The sequence below is a fragment of the Pogoniulus pusillus genome, chromosome 11 (assembly GCF_015220805.1).
Source record: "Pogoniulus pusillus isolate bPogPus1 chromosome 11, bPogPus1.pri, whole genome shotgun sequence".
NCBI classification, from domain to species: Eukaryota; Metazoa; Chordata; class Aves; order Piciformes; family Lybiidae; genus Pogoniulus; species Pogoniulus pusillus.
Window position 1 is genome coordinate 26,406,647 of NC_087274.1, and position 21,518 is coordinate 26,428,164.

The 21,518-nt window shown below is 51.1% G+C and overlaps 1 protein-coding gene across 1 annotated transcript in view; it reads left to right on the forward strand.

Annotated features, from left to right (window-relative positions):
* The first annotated feature begins 1,359 nt into the window (after positions 1-1,359).
* The window catches only part of NAT8L (N-acetyltransferase 8 like), a 30,359-nt gene continuing 10,200 nt past the window's right edge, over positions 1,360-21,518 (forward strand). Inside the window, exons 1-2 of the mRNA XM_064151565.1 lie at positions 1,360-1,737; positions 3,102-3,266. Coding sequence (XP_064007635.1) covers positions 1,401-1,737; positions 3,102-3,266 — 502 coding nt within the window. The 5' untranslated portion in view covers positions 1,360-1,400. The remainder of the gene's footprint in view (positions 1,738-3,101; positions 3,267-21,518) is intronic.

Genomic DNA, 21,518 nt, shown 5'->3' on the forward strand with positions numbered 1-21,518 from the left:
GAGTGCGAGCAGCTTCTGGAGGGGAGCAGCAATGGAGCTGACAGAGGAGTGCGAGCAGCTTCTGGAGGGGAGCAGGAATGGAGCCGACAGAGAGGTGCGGCGTTACACCTTGCAGGGTGGTTCAGGGATGTAACTCAAAGAAGGGTGGGAGCCAGGGCGCCTACTGGCAGGGGGATGCACCTTGCAGGAGGAAGAGACATAGATGAAACTTTCCGGGGGGTGCAGGGTTGCACCTTGCAGGCAGAGGCACAGGTGAAGTGTGTGTGCGGAGTCACGGCTGCACTCTCCAGGACGAAGCACGCATAAAGCTTTCGGGGGACGCAACTAGCAGAAAGTGGGAGGTCAGCACAGCTCTTCAGACCTGTCCGGCGGAGGGAAGAGGATTGAGTGGGGTGGGGGTGGTCTGGAGCATCCCCCCGCTCCGCCCCGTCCCCGCACCGGCCGTGCACGGCGCATGCCTCGGGCAGATGCCGGCCGGTTCCAACCGGGAGAGGCCGAAGCTTTTCGGGTGGTGTGAGGATGAGCCGATCCTCTTCCTCTGCGCATCCCTCCGCCTCTTCTCTCCACCTCACGCAGCGGTGCTGAGCCGGCCACGGAAAAAAAAAGCTACCGGCCGGGGAGAGCTGATCGGTGGGGAGGGGGCTTTATTTGTGTCTGGGGAGCACCACGGCTGCACACATTCACCCGTACCCCTCTCGTAGTGTTCCCTCGCAGGGTGGGCTAGGGGTGCTCCTCCACGGCTCGCCGAGGGCAGTGGATGACTCCCTGCGGAGCAGCCTACGTCGCAGCTCCCCGGGATGCGGAGACTAGCGCGGGGCCAACGCTGCCGGGACGCCACCCACCTCCCAAAACTCGCTACGATGGTCTGCAGGCTCCCGCAGCGACTGTTCCAGAAACCGTAGGGTGCTTTGACTGTATATAAATAAATCACACACACGGGCCACGCACGGGTGTATGCGGTAACGATGTACGATCGCCCCGGTAGGAACCCACCGCCTAGGGACGCGCCGTAGTAATTTGCAAGGGGCGGTGCAGGGACGGTGGGAGGGTGGGTGGAGAACAGGGAGCCGTCCCCGCTCCGATCACATGGCGACCCTGCGCAGCCAATGCGGGGGGCTCTAGGACCCGGGGGACTTGCGGGCCGGCCTCCCCCCCGCACTATAAATGCTTCTCCAAAATGCAGAGAGAGTCCTTTCTCCCTTCCCGCCCGGCCGCGCTGCTCCGCACCCCGCGTAGCCGCTGCCCGGCGGGTCTCCGTCCCTGCTCCGCGCCCCGCTCCTTCCCCTCCCCCTTTCCTTTTTTTTTTTTTTTTTTTAATTTTTTTTTAAATATATTTTTTCCCCCCACCCTCCCCCCCCCTTCCCGTTTTTCTCCTGCTCCCCTCCCCGTGTTCGGTTTGCATGCATTGTCTGTCTCCCAAGATGGTTTGTGAGACCAAGATTGTGGCAGAAGATCATGAATCAATCCCGGGCTCTAAAAAGGACACGATCATTGTTTCCTCCTCCCAAATGTGGCCGTCTTTGGCGGGTTCTCCTTCATCATCCCCCCCACCTCCCCTCACTCCCCCAAAAGAGGACCCTAGGCGCGACAATGTCTATATCCGCGAGTTCCACCCCTCGGAGCAGGAGGTTGTGCGCCGCATCTTTTACGAGGGGATCATGGAGCGGATCCCCAACACGGCCTTCAGGGGGCTGCGGCAGCAGCCCCGCACCCAGCTGCTCTACGGGCTGCTGGCCGGTGAGTACCTGCTCTCTTTTCGGGGGGGACGATGGGCTGATCTCCTTTACCCCCCTCCCCGGCCTCCGTCCCCTGGGTCTTCGCAAAATGGTCGGAGAAGCGAGAGCAGCCGCGGCCCCGCCGCCCCGGGCTCGCCACGGCATCGTGCGGTGCGGAGCCGCAGCGCTGCGGCGGCAGGCGGGGGCAGCCCGGAGCGCCGGGGCTGTGTGTGGTGGATGCGCGACCCTGCGCGGGTTTTGAGGGAGAGGAATGCTGTGTGTGTTTGGGGTCTGGCGCGCAGGTTACGCGGAAGGGGAAGGTGGAGCTGTCCTTCTGTTCCCGCAGCCCTGGGAGGGGGTGCGGGGGGAGTTGCGATGAAGGGGAACCGCGCTGCCCCCGCGCAGCACGGTGATTTGAGGGGGGACTGCTGCGTTTCGGCGTTGCCTGGAGACGGCCAGAGCCGCCAGCAGAGCGTCCCTGCCTTTAAGCTCCCCCAGAGCTATGGAGAGGGAGGGTGACCCCTGCAGCAGGGCCGGGCCGGGGGGGGTCACCTCCTAGAGTTTCGCCCTCCAAGCAGCACCCGCAAGGTGTCCTCTTCGCGGTGCGAATAATCACGCACCAGGGTGCAAATAATTGCACACAACTGAGTCCCACGTTACTGGTAATGTGCATCCCCTTCCCCGGCTATGTGCCCACCACCCCTTGGAGCAAGATCTGGGCTGGTTTCTCATACCTCTGGTGGATGCAAGCAGGTTGTCCCCACCGTGCCCCAGCAAGGAAGGAGGACGGGGCCCTGTGCTGGAGGAGAGTCATCCCTCGCTCCCCAAGTAGACATTTGGCCTGCTCTGGGAGGTTGGAGACATGCTGGGGGAAGCTGTCATCGCGGGGGGCATCTGTAGAAGCCCCCTAGGCCACCAGCAGCATCGCAGCAGGCAGGGTATCCCCCCCGGGAGCGGGTGCTCCCCGTGATGGGAGCAGCAATGCCGCAGTGCCACACGCGTGGCTGCGGAGCGCCGTGCCTGCAGCGTGGCTTTTCCGCCCTGCCTGCCTTCTGGCTCCACCATGGAAAGCAAAGCAGGTCCGTGAGGGGAGCGCCTGTCCCCACCAGCCTCTTTCCTGGGCAGTTCGGTGGGCTCTGCCGCGGCTTCTCCAGTGGCTGTCTCCAAGCAGCCCATAAACTTCCTCCGGGGTTGTCTCGGTGTGGTCATCTCGAGAGGGTGAATCGTGTGCCTGCTGCAAACGTGCGTTTTGCCTGTTTGTTCTGCCTGGGGGGGGGGGTTGATTTGTTTGTTTTCAGCTGATTTTTAATGAGTTTGCATTCCGAAATCAACACTAAATTCTCTTTTCTGACAGGTGTCGTTTATTTCTCTTCCTTATCTCCATAGTAATATGCTTTGTTGTGACCAAGTCCTTCCTGCTGACCTGCTGCTTGCCCATCTTTCTGATGGGCATGAGGTACTACTTCAGTAGAAAAGTTATCCTCCACTATCTCGATTGCGCCCTGCGCACGGACATGTCTGATATTGAGCAATATTACATGAAACCACCAGGTGAGTGTCCACTCCCCAGAGGCAGCCTCCCTCCAGCCCTGCTCGGGGAACATGGCTGCTCCCTGCTCCTTGCTCCTGGAGCCTTTTCCCTCCTGTCAGCAGCACTCCGCAAGCTCCAGTCACCAGAATGCAGCTCTTTTAGCCATCTCAGGCACTAAGCCATCTCTGGTTTGCTTTTAATTAGGTTTTTCTGGAGGGTTTTTGTAGGTTTTGGTAGTTTTTCTCCCTTTTTTCCTCCCTAAAATGTCTAGTCATCCAAGGCAGCCTCCATCCACCCCCTGAGTGCAGCAGTCCTGAGTCCCATGGTCTGTCTGCTGACTGAGGTGTCGAGTGCCTGGGGACACAGGGACTGGATGTTGGGGGTTATTTATTGCAAGCACAGTCCACTCCAGCCCTTACTTCTTGAGCTTGTTAGTTCTTTGCTTCTTGACTTGGCATTCGCTCTGAGAGCAGGAGGAGTGAGAGAGAAAAGATCTTAGCCCCAAACACATCAAGGAACCTGTTTAGTTGCTCCAACTTTTTGTATTATTCAAGAGCAGCATTACTTAATGCTTTGGAAAAGGCACAGATCAGGTATGCAAAGAGATGCTGCCTGGCTTTGATGTGATGCCTTCCTCCATTTATGACAAACATGCCTGTAATTAAAAACAGAGTAGCTGGTGATAACATTTCCTTGCCAGAGCTCTTAAAGATGTCAGATGTGATTGTTTAAAAGAGCCTTTAGAACTAGTCAGCTGCTGTTTCCCTTTTTGTAGGCAGACATGCACACTGGGGACCAAAGCAAGGGGTTGTCTGGGCAGTTGTTGGGGGTCTGAGGTGTGCTTTTGGTGGTTGCTTAGTACTGGTGGTGAGGTGGGAGAGCAAGGCAATGCCAGTACCCCACCATAGCTTCATCTTCTCAGGGTTGTTTATCTCTGAGTTTTTGCTGTATCATTGCAGTCCCTCAGGTGTGACAAACCCTTTCTCGGGTGCTATGAGGAGACTCATAGGAGCTACCACAGCCACAAACTTTCTTTGACTTCCAATGCACAATAGTACTGCTAAAATGATGCTGCTCCTCTAATAAGAATCCCCCCCCAAACACCTCACATGTGTTTGCTTTGGATTTTGTTTCCCGTCATAGTGTGGATCTCCTCCAGATCTTATCCCACCTTACACACAGGTTGTGCTGCACTTCCTCCTTGTCCTTGCTTTTGCAACAATGAAGTAATGTGTGCCTGGTGTTTAAAAAAACCCTCAATCTTCATTAAAGGTGGTGTCACAAAAATAAAAGGACTGGTGGCAGAACTCTTTCTGAACCTCTCTGCTGATGTTCAGCTGTAGTGCTGTGCTGGAGAAAGCAGCAGGAGACTCCAGCAGAACGCTTGAGCTGCATCACTCATGGTTGGGATTCATGACATGGATCAGAGTGCCTGTTTTGATCATGCTAACAGAGAAAACAAAGGGCAGGGGCTCAGAGGAATGCCCTGGATTTGTTTGGGGTCAGCAATGTTGTCTGCTTCAGCTGTGTGGCCGCCATGGCTTTGGAGCATTCACACTGCTGTTATTTGGTGACAGAGCAAGCGTGGGGGCTTTGCTTTCTGGCAGGATTTATTGTGTAATTAGGCTTCTGCCACACCATGAAAAAGCAGATTTATGGGATCGTTGGTGCTTGTTGGAGTTCCTTGATGATGATGATGATAGGGGTGTTAAGCAGATTGATTGGAACTGTAATTAGGTAAAGACCAAAGAGGCTTTGGAAACTGGAGAGGAGAAGTGTCCATGGATTGAGGCTGACCACCAGTGGTACCTGTCCATGTGCTGTCTGATGCTATTTGGTGGCACCATGTGCAGGATGTGAATCCTGTGTTTTGCTCCTGTTTCCTCCCAAAATAAGAGTTGCTGGATCTCTTCCCTGTAGGATAGCAGTATAACTAATCACCTGGGAAAAGCCCAGAGCTTTGTGGGCTTCAGAGGCCATCTGTCTGAACCACTTTGTCTGCTGGAAGGTATGGGGAAAGGCACATCACCGTGTTGGTGCTGCCCAGCCCACCCAAAGGACAGAAAAATGACAGTAAAACAACTTCCAGCTCCGAGATTGTCTTCTCTTTGGCTACTTTGCAGCTTAGCACCCAGGCAGAAATGACTGCAGTGAGAAAAAGGGCTCCTTGTCTTCTGCATTGCTCCAGCTGGGCAGTTAGGGGGAGGTCCTTATTGAGGTGTTAGAGAAGAAATGAACGCAAGGAGGGTAGCAGGCATGAGAACAGCTGCCCAGAGTGGCTGGAAGTGGTCAGAGCTTGACTAGATGAGTTAAAAAGACCCAACCTGATGTAACTGCAGGTTAGCCTGGCTTTGGATGGGAGTATGACCAAGCAACTTTTGGCTCCTCCTTGAGGAATCCTTGTTTACTGACTTCAGTGTTTTAGGTTATTTCTCCCCAGTGTGGAAAATAGAGAAAGTGGAGTGCTCTTGTGGTGGGTTCATGAATTCTTGCTTCTTAGTGTGACAAAGGCAGAAGTGGGACTGGAATGTGGTCTTAAAGGTCTCAGACCATGATGGTGGTTGTGGCTTTGCTGAAGTTTTGCTCTTGGCATCCCTGGTAGCCAGCCATAAAAAGCTATTGTTGGCAGTGGGCTCTGTATGGTGTCTGGGGTTGGGGATGCTGTAGCAGAGTCTCCAGCAAACAGCCTTTGACAAGGCAAGGGTCTGCAGCGAGGGAGTATTTTAACTGTCACAACAGATCATTCCTGGTGGTTTTGCCAAAGCAGCTGTGAAAATGGAACCAAAAGGACCCAGTCTGCAGCGGGATGCCTCGTAAGCACCCAGCTGAATGATCAGTGTGGGACAGTTCCATCCTTTACATCGTGCTGTGGGTTTTCCTCTGCAGTTTTCCTGAACCACTCACCTCTGAATTGCTTGTTGTTGAAGTTTCCTCAGCTGGTTTTTGTGTGAGCTGAGAAATACTTTGTGCAGAAGTTGAGCAGCCAGAATTTCAATCTTTGCTTTCTCTTGCCCCTCCCACACTTATGCCAGGGATCTGGCAGAACGTTTGGGCCAGCACTTGGCGTGGAATCATGGAATTGTTTTGGTTGAAAAAGACCTCTAAGATCATCCAGTCCAACCATTAACCTAAGACCCACCATGGCCCTTAAACCATGTCCTCAAGTGCCCTGTTTCTGGGACACCTCCAAGGACAGTGACTCTGCCACCACTCTGGGCAGCCTGTTCCAGTGCCTGACTGCTCTTGCAGCAGAGAAATCCTTCCTAAACCTCCCCTAGCACAATTTGAGCCCATTTCTTCTTGTCCTATCACCTGATCCTAGGGAGAAGCTCATGCTTGGAGCTCATTCCAAGTGGGGAGACTTGAATTTGCTGCTGATTGGAGGGGAATTGTGTCAAGTCCTGTACTGGGGTCTTAAAGCAGAAGGCTGAATGGTTCCTACACCTTCCAGAGCCATTTGTAAACTTGTCTTTTTCATTTTAAATTAGCACTTACTGCCTCTTTTTTTACCTCCCCTCCTCCTTCATAGGGTATGAAAAAAGCCACCGGGGTGGTGGGTAAGAAGGGGGTTGGATAATGAGCTTAATTGTCAACCAGAGTAACTCAGGCTCTAGTAAATGACAGAAAAAGCAGGAATTGATTTAAAATAGAACTCTGCCTCCTTCCCTACGCAAATAAGAGGAGCACAGCTGGAGCTGCTTTTATGGTCTGATGATTTTGACAACTAATCAGTTTTACAGTGTCTCTTCAAGCTTCTGTCCCCACTGCTCATGTTGTGGGTTGGGTTTTTTTTTGGTGTTGATTTTGGTCATTTGTGGTTTTGTGGGTTTGGTTTTTTTTTGCAGTGGTTGGTGTGTTGGAGTGATTCTTGTAAGGTTGAGACCTGATGGAAACCAGGACTCTTTGCCTCCAGTGCTAAAACTTCTGCTCTCCAAATTGGGCTTGGGAGCTAGGATGTCGTTTCTGTGGTGGTTTGAAGGGTTCTCTCCTGCTGCTGGCTCCCCTGGCAGGGTCTGCTGAGGGGCATGCATGTGTGTGGTGGTGGTGCAAAGAGCTGGTGGTGGTGGGAGCTGGCCTCTGCCAGTGGTGTTGGGCGCCAGCGATGAGCCGGGCGGCTGCATTGCAGTGCTCGGTGCCGCAGGGCAGGACGGGCAGGCAGCATGGAGGGGGCAGCCTGGAGAACTGTTGGCCGCAGGACCAAGTGGAGTCTTGAGGGCATCTGCCTTGCATAACACAGCAGATGAAGCTGGAGTGGCTGCTGCAGGAGGTGTCGGGTCGCATTAGCCACGCCAGGCTGGCAGCTGTGCCCAGTGGCAGGCGGCACATCTGCGGCTCTCGGGCAGACTGGTGCCTCTGGCTCCCTCATGCTGGGAGGGAAGTGTGCCTCTGCTCCCCTGCCTCCATCCATCCAGGGGTCAGCAGAGCCTCCCTGTCCTGCTGCCCTTTGTCCCCTGGTACGGGAGGGTGCAAAGGAAGAGCTTGCAGTGATATCCCAACCTCCGCGGAGGACAGGGCGCTAAGGAAGAGAGGTCACAGGGAAGCAGTTCCTTAGGGCTCAGTTTCTACAGCTCTTGGGTGGTGCACTCCTCGGGTGAACTCAGAGGGGATGTCCTGCCCTTCTTGGCAGAGGTTTTGGGATCGTGTCCTTCTGCCAGAAGGACACCAGTTGAAGTGGGGCCAGAGTTGGACTGTGAGGAGGTGAGACCCTGCTTGCTGTTTGCTCCTCTTGAGGGGAATCAGGATCCTGTTTGCTATTTGTTCCTCACCTTCAGTGAGATGTTTGGGAAACATCAAGTATTTCACTTGTGCTCTAGGATCAGGCCTGTTCACAGTGGGTTTGATGTTGAGGGACAGAGCTGATGCCAGGGGAGGTGAGCCCACCTGTTTGCAAAGGGGAAAGCAGTAGGGTTCGAGCAGTGTGGTTCCTGCTAACCCTGCTCAGCAGGTGCTGAGCCTTGGGGGTCTGTGGGGTGGGCAGCAGGGAGTTTGAGATGCAGGGAAAACACACAGGCCACCTTGAGAGGAGATCCTCACCTTGGATGCTGTGATTGCTCTGCCATGCCCAGACCCTTTGCAAGCCAGCACAGGAGCTTCTCCTGACCAGAGCCCCCAGGGCAGAGGGGCAACCCTGGAGCCCAGCTCCTCCACATTCTGGCTAATGCTCAAGCTGCCAGATAAGCAGGAGCTCCACTGCCAGGTGATAACATTGTTTGTCAAGAACAGAGCAGCTCTTGCTTTGCAAAGAGGGGCTCAGTTAGCTGACACAGGGCAAGGGCTCAGGGCTGCTGCTTCCCGGTGGAGGAGCCTAGTTTTGGAGAGCCCTACCCTGTGAGGTGCCCCAGAGGCAGCTGGAATCTGAAGCATCCCTATCCTAAGCATTTCTTGCTACCTTGGGCTGTGCCCTGAGCTGGGTGTCCTGCATGGGGGTGTTGAGGTGTGCCTCTCCTCACAGCTCTCTGAGGAGACCAGTGTGGGGCTTGGAGATGCAAAACCCAAGGGAGAGGCTGTGTCCTTATCTCTGCCTCCCTGCTTCCCCAGCTCTGCTCCTGGAAACTGAGCTCAGGTCTTGTCCTCGGGCAATGGAGGGCCTTGCCCAGTGAGCCTTTCACTGCTGGCATCTCACTGCAATTCAATGAGGGTGCTTCAGGGGATGCATCTCCATATCAGAGAGATCTTACCAGATTAGGATTAGAGACCTTCAGTGTATTCTGTAGTGGGAGGGATTACATCTGAAAGCCGAGACCCCTTGGGAAGGGGACAGCCAGGGATGCTGCTGCTGAAACAATTCCCATCGTTGCTTTTGGGTTTCTGCACTTTAGCAGCACTGGAACTGCTTTGGCGTTTTTGTCATCTCCAGGGTGGAGTTTGTTGGGAAGCAGTAGGAAAGACAACCCCTGTTTCCAAGTGTGAGGGATGTGCTTTGTCCACCATTAGTAGTGGACTGAAATGTTTTGGGGTTGACCAAATCACAGATAACACCTTTAAAGTCAGGGTGCCTCTCCTAAAACCCACCTTGCCATGGAGGAGCCTTGGCTTTTGCATCTGAAGGCAGCTCCATCCTGCAGGCACTCAGCATGGGCACAGCGAGCAAGGCACCAGCCTGCACCAGAGTTCCTAACCTCCACCTTGCCCTCCCGGAGCTGACCAAGGGCTTTTCCTGGCCCCAGCAGCAAGGGCAAGCCTGAAGACAACTTTGCTGGGCTCCACCAGCAAGGATGATTTGAAGGCAGCTCTGCTGGGCCCCAGCCCTACCCTGCAGCCCTGCTGATAAGCTCTGGATAGCTCTGGAGGTGACAGCCTGCATCCTTTGCAGTGCCATGCCACACGGGTCGGCTCTGCTCAACCCACCCGAGGGTCTGCAGGGTTTTTCTACCCTACAAAATCTTTATCATTCAAAGATTTCTTTTTGCCACTTCTGAGAGGTCCTGGCAGTGCAGTCACCAGGGGCTGGCACATGGGAGAACTGAAGTTTGGTGGTTAGAGGGGGGTAGAAGATGGGACAAACACATCCATGGGCGAGCTGCTGCAGCCTCCTCCACCCCAGATTTATTTATCACTGGAGTAGCAACATATGCCCAGACCCATTCCTCCACGTGCATCTCTGTAAGACAAAAATAGCTTTTCCTTCAGATCCACCAGCTTAGCCACACTCCCATGTCAAAATTAGATGAAAATAGATTTTATAGTAAATTTTGCAGAGCAGCATGACTTTCCTCCACTCTTTTTTTTTGTTTGTTTTCCTTCTCCCCTCTGTGCATTCAAAAATCCTCCCTGTAGGTAAAATTCTGTCATGGCCATCAGTTGTTGCAGCAGTATCTGACTTGTAGCCACAGCTGGATGGTTGTGATGGGGTGGGAGCTGGATGATCTTTAAGGTCCTTTCCAGCTTAAACCCTCCTGTGATGGTTGTGTAAGTGTGTTCTGCCTGCAGGTGTGAATACCCCTGGTACAAGCAAGTGCTGTTCATTCATCTTCAATGCAAGAAGTAATAAGCTGTGTAAATGGAGCATCATTATTGTTTTTAGGCACAGTTAACTCCTTGTGGCTGTCAAATGCATGCATGGGGATCTGGAGAGCAGGTCTGAGGAGGGGCAGCTGAGGGAGCTGGGGTTTAGCCTGCAGGAAAGGAGGCTGAGGGGAGACCTCGTTGCTCTCTGCAACTCCCTGGAAAGGAGGTTGGAGTGAGGTGGGGGTTGGCCTCTTCTCTCAAGGACAGGAGGAGAGGAAATGGCCTGAAATTGTGCCAGGGGAGGTCTAGGTTGGATGTTAGGGTTAAAACATCTTTCCTGATTGATCAGGCATTGGAAGGAGCTGCCCAGAGAGGTGGAGTCACCATTCCTGAAGGCGTTCAAGAAACCTATGGCCACAGCACCTTGGGACATGGTTTAATGGTCATGGTGGTGTTAGCTGATGGTTGGATTTGATGATCTTGGAGGCCTTTCTCAACCTTTATTTGATGATCATGGAGGCTTTTCTCAACCTTTATCTGATGATCTTGGAGGCCTTTCTCAACCTTTATGACCATGAACATGAAGGGTGCAGAAACTTCAGCTGTTCTGGTGCTTTTTTTCCTGCCTTTCAGCATTTGGGTTGTTTGGGGTTTTTTTAGTGTTGTCTGTCATGTTGAGTAATCTCTGCCATAGCTCTATGCAAGTTCTCATGACTTGCAGTGAGCAAACCTACTAAGGGCCACAGAGTTTGCCTCAAGTTTAAAAAGAATTACTCTTACAATGGGGCTTCAGTCACTTCTCTTCTTCCTCCTCTTGCTTTCTGAGGCGTGGACCAGATGTGAAACAACTCCCCTAAAGTCTGCTTCAGGTTAAGATTTTTGTGATAGGTTAAATTTAGGCTCCCTGTCAGCTCTCTAGCAGCCAAGAGGTTAAAAGTACAGAGCTCTGAGTCCCTGATGATGCTGAATTTCAGATCAGAGAATTGTTTTGGTGGGAGAAGCCCTCTAAGATCATCAAGTCCAACCATCAGCCCATCACCACCGTGGCTGCTAAGCCACATCCCAAAGTGCCATGTCCACATGTTTCTTGCCTCCACCACCTCCTGTATAGGAACCTGAGGTGAAAAAACTCTTACTCTTTAAGCACATTATAATATTAGGCTTATTTATTATTGAGGTTTATTTATTACTGAGCATTTTGTTCAGCTCTTTAGGACTATCTGAGACCAACTGTGCTTAGGTTGGTTCTTCCCAGTGCGCACAACCAGAGACCCAAACACTTTAGGCATTGCTCTATCTTAAGATCTCTAAACACATCCAAAAAGGCAATTTTATCTAAAAGCCTGCTTTTCTTTCCCATAAGATCAACCATTCCAAATGTCTCCTAATTTGGGTGAGTTGCTGAAATTCCTTCTGTAGCTTAAATCTTTATTCAGGCAGGTTCTGTTTAGTGACCTGGGATGGGAATGGCTGGTGAGGACCCCAGGTGGGCAGCAGCCCCTTGTGTGTTGGGTTACCTGTATGTTGCAGAGCATACATGTTTATTTTGGTGATGCAGTGCTGGGAATCTGTTACAAATAATCACATTTGGTGCTGCTGCCTTCCAGGCTAAAGCAAAAAGAGAGACCTGGAGTGTTTTGCTGGTATCTCGTTCTGCGAGGAGCTGAGGGATGCGCTGCTCTTTGTTGTTGCTTTCTGCATCAGTGAAACAGGGAGCTTCAAAGGGTATTTTTTTTTCTCCCTTTCATTTTTCCCTTGCCTTGTAGGAAGCTGAGGAATCATTTCTTTTTTTTCCTGACAGGTAGCTAATGAAAGCAGTCTGCAAGAGATTCATAGAATCAGTTAGGGTTGGGAGGGACCACAAGGATCATCTAGTACCAACCCCCCTGCCACAGGCAGGGACACCCTACCCTAGATCACACTGGCCACAGCCTCAGCCAGCCTGGCCTTAAACACCTCCAGGGATGGGGCCTCAACTAGCTCCCTGGGCAACCCATTCCAGCCTCTCACCACTCTCATGCTCAACAACTTCCTCCTCACGTCTAGGCTGAACCTACCCAACTCCAGCATCGCTTCATTCCCCCTAGACCTGTCACTCCCTGAGAGCCTAAAAAGTCCCTCCCCAGCTTTTTTGTAGCCCCCCTTCAGCTACTGAATCTAGAGACAGCAGTGTGGTTTAGGTTCTGTTTACTTGTAAGGTTCTATTTACTTAGAATCATAGAATCAACCAGGTTGGAAGAGACCTCCAAGATCACCCAGGCCAACCTAGCACCCAGCCCTAGCCAATCAACCAGACCATGGCACCAAGTGCCTCATCCAGGCTTTGCTTGAACACCTCCAGGGATGGCAACTCTACCACCTCCCCGGGCAGCCCATTCCAATGCCAATCACTCTCTCTAGCAAGAACTTCCTCCTAACATCCAGCCTATACTTCCCCCAGCACAACTTGAGACTGTGTCCCCTTGTTCTATTGCTGGTTGCCTGGCAGAAGAGCCCAACCCCCACCTGGCTACAGCCTCCCTTCAGGTAGTTGTAGACAGCAATGAGGTCTGCCCTGAGCCTCCTCTTCTGCAGGCTAAACAACCCCAGCTCCCTCAGCCTCTCCTTATAGGGTTTGTGTTCCAAGCCCCTTGTAAGGTTCTATTTACTTGTAAGGTTCTATTTACTTGTAAGGTTCTATTTACTTGTAAGGTTCTATTTACTTGTAAGGTTCTATTTACTTGTAAGGTTCTATTAAGGTTCTATTTACTTGTAACCAAATAATGAAGTTTGGGGTTTGCTTTTCCCTTTGGGAGTTGGGTTGTTTTTGTGGTGTTCTTTTCCAAGGGCCAAGTGAAATCACCGAGAAACCTCATGCATTTTGGCAGGGTTGCCTCAAAAATCAATTTGTAGTGGTCTGGTTAGAGTAAGTGCAAGCCATGGTAATCTGTTACAGATGGCTTTGAGCCATCCTTTGGAGTCGTCTCTTGACCCATTGGAGCCCCAGCAATCATTGAACTACTTAGAGCTGATGTTGCTCATTGTCCTCTGTAGCTGCTTCTTTCTTCCAAGAATTTATTTCTTCCAGGAGAATTCTAAAATTCAGACCTGAGGCTTGCCTGGTTTAGCACCCAGCTGGGATTCTGCTTTAAAATGGGATTCTGTGAACAAAAAGGAGGCTGTTTGAAATAGGTAAACAGGAAGCACCAATTCCAGGGGTGTTTTTGAGTGGCCATGTGAGATATTTATGGCTCTTTAAAATAGGAGTTGCAGCTAATAGAGGAGTGAAAAACCCATTAGCTGCAGGTTAGTGGGTGCTGCTTGAAAAGATGACTTCTGAGTAGTAGTTGTCACTCTGAAATTCATCTGCTGCTTCTAGGATTTATCCAGGTGGCAAAACTGAAAGCCTGGAGGCTTTATGAAACAATTATTCTTTTCAGTTCAGGAACTGGAAGATAAAAGGGAGGGTAGTTTTGATCACCTTGGTTCTGCCACTTGACCTTGCTCTGGTGAGACATCACCTGCAGTATTGCATCTAGCTCTGGAGCCCTCAACACATTGATCGGGTGGAGCAGGTCCAGAGGAGGCTCTGAAGATGACTGGGAGGCTGGAACAGTGAGGACAGGCTAAGAGAGCTGGGAGAAGGCTCCAGGGAAACCTTAGGGCAGCCTTCCAGTACCTGAAGAGGGCTACAAGAAGGCTGCAGAGGGACTGTTTGCAAAGACCTACAGTGACAGGACAAGGGCAATAGTTTGAAATCAGGGAAGAGATTTAGATTGGATGTTAGGAACAGTCTTGGATGCTAGGAACAAAGTTCTGCACCATGAGGGTGGTGGAACCCTGGAAGAGTTTGCCCAGGGAGGTAGTTGAGGCTCCATTCCTGGAGATACTCAAGAGGAGGCTGGGCAAGGCTCTGAGCAGCCTGATCTAGTGGAGGATGTCCCTGCTGACTGCAGGGGGGGTTGGACTAGGTGACTTTTGGAGGTCCCTTCCAACCCACGCCATTCTATGGTGCTTTTAAAAGTCCTGATTGTGGTAGAGCTGTGAGAGGCTCAATGTTGGCTGCCTCCCAGGAAGGTCCCTGTGTTTTTGGTTGCATGGCACTATGAACTCTCTACTGAGCCAGTGCTGGGATTGCCTGGCTCCCAGGTCCTCTTTCAATTACCTGTTTAGGCAGCAGTCAAAGAGGTGCTGTTGAGAGAGACCATCTCTGAGGTCTCAGCAGCCAGGGCATCCTCTGCGATCCCTGGGAGGGTGTGCAGGTGCCTGGGGCAGCAGCGCTGGGGGTGAGCTGTGCTAGGGTTAGTGCCAGCCTGACTTTCCTCTGCCTCCTCTTTGCCAGCTGAAGATCCTTGGCGGATTCAGGTCAGACGTGGCAAAGGGTTCTGAGCTGACAGAAGAGCACACTTGTAAGCGAGCTGCTCGCCTGCGTTCGCCCTGGGTTGCCAGGAGCGGCGGCGCAAGCTGCTCCCGCTCTCTCTTGCCAGGGTGCTTGCATCCTGACTTGGAAACCAGCACCAGAGCCCCAAGTTTATTTGCTTTGAGCAGTTGCAGCTAATTGAAATGGGGGAGGGCGTGGGGTGGTGATGGACCAGCTGTCCAGCCATGAATGGCTCCTCAGTGCACCTCACACACAGCACCCATTTCAGCGCCTCCCAGATAATAACATCTACTATTGGCAGCCAGTACTGGCTCTTTGAATCATTTTTTTCCTCCTGGTTTGTTTTTTTGGTCCTCTTCCTTCTCCTGCCACAGCAGTTCTGTGCTTTCTGCACTTGTGTCACACTGCAGTATTGCTTGATTTTTTTTTCATCCTTTGAATTCTGCTTGGCTTTCTTGTCCATAAAATGAATCATAGAATCAGTCAGGGTTGGAAGGGACCACAGGGATCGTCTAGTTCCAACCCTCCTGCCATGGGCAGGGACACATCTTATATCAATTTACATGTGACATCAATTTAGCACCTCACCCCACTTTACATCTTACCTCTGTTTTATATCTTACCCCAAAATCTAGCATCTTACCCCGAAACCTAGCATCTTACCCCAAAACTTAGCATCCCACAATTGTTTTGCTTGGAAAAGACCTTTAAGGCCAAAGATCTTTTAAGATCAGAGTCCAACCTTTCTCTAGCTCTACCAAGTCTGGTGCTAAATCATCCCTGTATTGAATTTTTCACAGAATCACAGAAGGTTAGGGGTTGGAAGGGACTTTGAAAGCTCATCCAGCCCAAACCGCACCCCTGCCAGAGCAGGATCACCTATACCATATCACATACCAATACATCTAGGCAAGTCTTGAATATCTCCAGAGGGGGAGACTCAATTTTCATAGAATCAGGCAGGTTGGAAGAGACCTCCAAGATCATCCAGTCCAACCTAGCACCCAGCCCTAGCCAGTCAACCAGACCATGGCACTAAGTGCCTCAGCCAGGCTTTGCTTCAACACCTCCAGGGATGGCGACTCCACCACCTCCCATTCCAATGCCAAACCACTCTCTCTGGCAAGAACTTCCTGCTTTGGTCTGGTTCTTCACTCAGCACTTCTGGTATCTCCCAGGAATGATGATCCCACACGCAGCACCCCTCTTTGTGTCCTTCTACCCTTCCTTTTCCTCCCTTTACACTTCATGCTCCTTGCGTTATTTTCACACTGTGAGCCCTTGCTTCTCCTTAGTTTGACCTTCACCTGTTTTGTGTGGTGAGCACAAGTTTTGGGTTGGTAATTCTTGTTTTTGTTTTTTAGTAGCACACTGAGAATAAGATGAGCAAATAAATAGAAGTCAGCAGCAGGAGGAGGTTGTGACTGTGAAGCTGAAAGCAGAGCTTGTTGGTGCCCAAACCCATGTGTCAGCCCTGGTGGGGAGAGAACGTTTTGCCTAAAGGCAAATCAACTTCCAACAACAGGATTTCTTACACCTTCTTGAGAGCATCTGACATGCCTCTCTCCCAGATGTAGCTGGGCACAGCCTATTGATCTCTCCAGTTATTTTTCTTCCCTACAAACCTTTCTCTTCCCGTTTTAATAGGATGTACAAAATCGTTATTGCAGTCAGAGTGCAGGGGGGGGAAAAAAAGGCAAAGAGGGAGGGGGAAAAAAAAAGCCACAACAATAATCAACTGAAAAAAGAAAATCCACCCCCACCAAATCAACATTTCCTTTGCTGAGATCAGGGCTTCTTGTTCTTTTTTTGGAGGTGCCAAATCTGTTCATCCTCTCTGGAACTAGCTAACGGCATCAGAAACACTGTGTAACACTTCCTAGTGGGAAGCCAGGGGAGACCTAAATCTGGAGTCTTTCAGCTGAAAATGATGTTAAATAGTAGAACTGCAACGAGAAGCTTTTGGGAATAGTCTGGTCTGGAGCCCCTGCCATGTGTAAGCAGTTTTTGGCTGGTGGCGAGTTGAAGGCAGAGCAGTAAAAGCAGGGCAGGTGCCCAGCTGCTGCCCACTTACCAGTGGGCATCTCGGTGAAGTCCTCTTTGAGAGAGTTCCATCCTCAGCTGGGGGGGATCTGTTATAAAAGAGGGAAAAGGAGCTGGGGTGGGGAGGTTACTGTAGGGAAGTGCTGCTGCTGTGAGATGGTTTTTGCATCCTAGCTGTTTAAAAGGCAGGATTTGTAAGACACCTCTTCAAGCTTTTGCTGTCTGTAAAGTCAATTAGATTCACTTAATGGCTATGAAAATATACATCTGGTGTGATTTTTTGGGACCTGCAAGTGTTGAGAGGATAACATCAAGCTGTGCCTCTCGGGCAGTGATTTATTTCCCCCTTGGTTTTTTTTCTCCCTCCTTTGGGAATAAGCCATCAGCAGGTTTTATGGAGCTTTATTTTGGGCTATCAGTAGTCTGAAAAGCATCAAAGCATCTGCAAGGATTCCTTCAGGAGTGGAAACGTTTGTTTTTACCACCCCACCACCACCATGGAGAATATAAGCAGCTAAAGAGGATCCTAAGAAACCTCCAAACTTAGCCAAGAAAAAAAATCAACTCTCCAAACAAACCCCAAACAAACAAAAACCCAACTAGACAGAAAAACAAACAAAGCATCCAAAAATAGCTCAACCCAAACCTCCAACCCCCCTCCCAAACCAAAACCAAAATAAAAGGAAACCAAGCAAGCGAAAAAGAGGAAACCAAACCCTAAAACCAAACAAGAGAACGGGACTGGGCTCTTCTCAGTGGTGCCCAGTGGCAGAACAAGGGGCACTGAACACAAACCAGAACTCAGAAGGTTCCACCTAAACACGAAGAGAAACTTCTTAGTTGTGAGGGTGCTGCAGCTCTGGAGCAGGCTGCCCAGAGAAGCTGTGGAGTCTTTCTCTGAGGAGATCCCAAAGCCACCTGGACATTGTGATCCTGAGTGAGATGATCTAGAGGAGCCTGATTTAGCAGTGGGGGTGGACTGAGATGATCTCTAGAGGTCCCTTCCATCCCCTGCCAGTCAGTGATTCTGTGATACTCTGCTCTCTCTCAGCATTGGGTGTAGGGGGCTCAGTGTTGAGTGGTTGGCAAGACGCAACAGCTCCTCATATTTCTGCATTTCTGCTCAGGTTTGTCTGGAGTTTCCTCGATGTTAGGGAAAAGTTCTTTGCAGAAAGAGTGATTTGCCACTGGAATGGGCTGCCCAGGGAAGTGGTGGAGTCACCAGCCCTGGAGGTGTTTAAAAAGAGACTGGATGTGGCACTTGGTACCATAGTTTAGTTGGTTAGAGTAGCAGAGTAGTAGCTTGGACTCAATCTCAAAGGTCTTTCCCAAGCTGTCTGATCCTGGCTCTGATTGCTGTAGGTGCTGTCCATGTTTTTATCTTGGTCCACTTTTTGCAGGCACTTGGTGAAGCCAAGGAGTGTGCCACAGGTTGATGGTGCCTGCTCTGAAGGCATCTGGCATGCCAGAGGTTGATGGAGCCTGCTTTTAAAGCATCTGGCATGCCACAGGTTGATGGAGCCTGCTCTGAAAGCATCTGGCATGCCAGAGGTTGATGGAACCTGCTCTGAAAGCATCTGGTATGCCACAGGTTGATGGAGCCTGCTCTGAAAGCATCTGGAATGCCACAGGTTGATGGAGCCTGCTTTTAAAGCATCTGGCATGCCACAGGTTGATGGAGTCTGATCTGAAGGCATCTGGCATGCCAGAGGTTGATGGAGCCTGCTCTGAAAGCATCTGGCATACCACAGGTTGATGGAGCCTGATCTGAAGGCATCTGGCATACCACAGGTTGATGGAGCCTGATCTGAAGGCATCTGGCATGCCACAGGTTGATGGAGCCTGCTTTTAAAGCATCTGGCATGCCACAGGTTGATGGAGCCTGCTCTGAAGGCATCTGGCATGCCAGAGGTTGATGGAGCCTGCTTTTAAAGCATCTGGCATGCCACAGGTTAATGGTGCCTGCTCTGAAGGCATCTGGCATGCCACAGGTTGATGGAGCCTGCTCTGAAGGCATCTGGCATGCCACAGGTTGATGGAGCCTGCTCTGAAGGCATCTGGCATGCCAAAGGTTGATGGAGCCTGCTCTGAAAGCATCTGGCATGCTTGTGAATACAGCTTTGCTGTAAATACAGCTTCATCTTGCTTCCAAGCCACCTGAGCTAGTCTGGTGAATTCCAGCAGTGGGGGGGAGAGAAGTTCTTAACCCACCACAATGTAGCAAATCTCTTTCAAATCCCCTGCTCTGGTTTTGAGATTGAGGCTCAAGGGAACCCCACTTACATGGATGGGGGAAGGCTGTAAGGTGGTGGTGACCAGAGGAGAGCTGGGAATCCCTGGATTAGGCTTTTGCAGGGACTTCTTTGGGCTGATTAGTCTGAACTTGTGGCAAAGTAATTTTAGAGATGGCAGAAATGTACAGATGTAGTTTTCCTCTTAGTGCATCAACCGCCAGAGGTCTACTGTCTGTGCCCAGACCCACAGATGCTGATGTATTGATGAGCTTTCTTGGGCTGCCACGTTCAATGAATGGGCTACTTGCAGGCTGCTGTAGTGGAGTTCAGTGGAATTCCACTAGTTGCAGAGGCAGATAATGGTTGGACTCCCTGTGAAAAGGCCTGAAATCCTTCTATGATTCTACACCCAAGGTGCATCTCTACAAACCAAAGGGCTACTCCCGTTGCTCCCTCTGGCCTTGGATGTTACAAGCCCCCAGGAGAACCCTTCCCAAGGAGAAGGTCTTGTTTCTTGGTGTGCTGCAGATACAAACTGCTTGGGTGGTTCCATCTCAAGTTGTGCCAGGGTAGGTATAGGCTGGATATTAGGAAGAAGTTCTTCACAGAGAGAGTGATTTCCCATTGGAATGGGCTGCCCAGGGAGGTGGTGGAGGCACCGTCCCTGGGGGTCTTCAAGAAAAGCCTGGATGAGGCACTTAGTGCCATGGTCTAGTTGATTGGTTAGGGCTGGGTGCTAGGTTGGACTGGATGAGCTTGGAGGTCTCTTCCAACCTGGTTGATTCTATGATGATTCTATGATTCTATGATGATCACCTCCCATGCCAGGGTGAACATCTCCATGAAGATGGTCTGCCACTTCCATGGCAGCGAGGCAGAGTGGTAGTAGGTTTGCCTGGTTGACCCAAGCCTGATTATCCTTAAACAGCTTTATCATTTTCAGTTTTCCTGTTGCTCAGTGATCTACTCCTTACCCAGAGCTTAGGGGAACAGCTTTGCCCCATTGGTGGAGGAACTTTTACTGACAGGTCAGACATGACTGGTCCTGGTGAGGAGCACCCAAAGAAACAGCCTTAGTGAGCAGCTGGGGAGGACAGAGGTCTGGAGGACAGAATAATGAAGCTGTGCTTCAGTGCCACCCTCACTGCTCACCTCCTGAGCTCTCCCCATTCCATTGCAGTGGATTTCAGGGCTGTCCTCGGTGTGGCAGATGGTGACTGTTCACATGCTGTGATGTGAGAGGAGTGTGGGTTGGTCTCAGCTGGTTACACCTGGTGTCCTTGTTGGCTACCTGAGCTCTGGGAACGTTGTGTGTGCAGCACCAGTGCAAGATGCTGTGCTAGAAAGAGAAAAATGTCTATGCCTTGGAATAGCTTCAAGGAGACCAATCCAGGTACCATCTGATTTCAGCCTGCAGTTTGGACCAAATCTGTGCCCTGAACCACGTTTTCCTCATAAGATAATGTTCTTAAAGGTCCTTTCCAACCTTTATGGTTCTGTGTTTCAGTCCCCTCAGCATCTTTGTAGCCCTTTTCTATACCCTCTCCAGAAATCCCTCTCCTTCTTGAACTGGGGAGCCCAAAACTGGACACAATACTCCAGATGGGGAGTCACTAGGGCAGAGTAGAGGGGGAGGAGAACCTCCCTTGACCTGCTGATCACACTCTTCTTGAGGCACCCTATGATATGCCCTTGGCCTTCTTGCCCAGTGTGCTAGTTTGAAGCTAGCTCAAATGTTTTGGTGAGAAGAACTAGATTACAGGCTGTCAAAGAGAAACAAGGGTGATGCCTACTTCACTTACAGGCTTGCTGAGGGGTATAAGAACAAGAATCCAAACATAGATAAGGCACTTCTGCTTGGGAGCTCTGGGCTGCATTTCTCTCTCCAGCCTCTCTCTGAGCTTCCTAACCCCCTGGCTGAACCTCCATTCTTCCTTGGGACTGGAGTGAGGTTGAGAGAGGTGGGAGAAGGTGGAAGGGCAGTTGGGAGCCCCTCCTGGGGACTCAGGTTTCTGGGAGGGCTGTTGTGTTTCTGTGTTACCTTTTCCCTTGTCTGTTTCTGTCTATAACTGTATATACTGTAACTATCTGCTTGTATATTGAGCTAAGCTGTAAAAATAAGCTTCATTCCAGTCTCCAGAGCTGGCTGAGTCTAGTCTGGGTGATTTCCAAAGTGTGGGGGGGCAGGGAACATCCAAACCCATCACACCCACAATGGCACATTGCTTCCCCATGGCCATCCTGTGGTCCAGCAGCACTCCCAGGTCCTTCCTCCCAGAGCTGCTCTGCAACAGATCAGCCCTCAGCCTGGACTGATGCCTTAGTTTCTCTCTTTGCTGCAACGTTTGGTGCGGTACCTGCGTAGATCCAGACACTCCTGTGGAAATAAAGGGGATTTGGGCTAAATATAGACCATAAAAGTAACAATGGATGGTGAACATAAGATCAGTTCTCTCCAGTTTCCCTCTGTGATTTATGGCTGGGCCAGCTGCTAAGAGGAAGTCGTTCAGTGGTGGTGATTGCTGGGTGCCTTCTTGCAGCAGTGCATATGAAGCAGAAGGCAGCCAGCAAAGGAGTCTAAAAACACCTAGTAATTGTGAATTATTTTTCCTCCCCTCCTCTCCCCCCCCCCCAGTGTTTGGAGGTGGAAAGTGTTGCCACAGTCAATTTAGTGCCTTCCTGAAAGC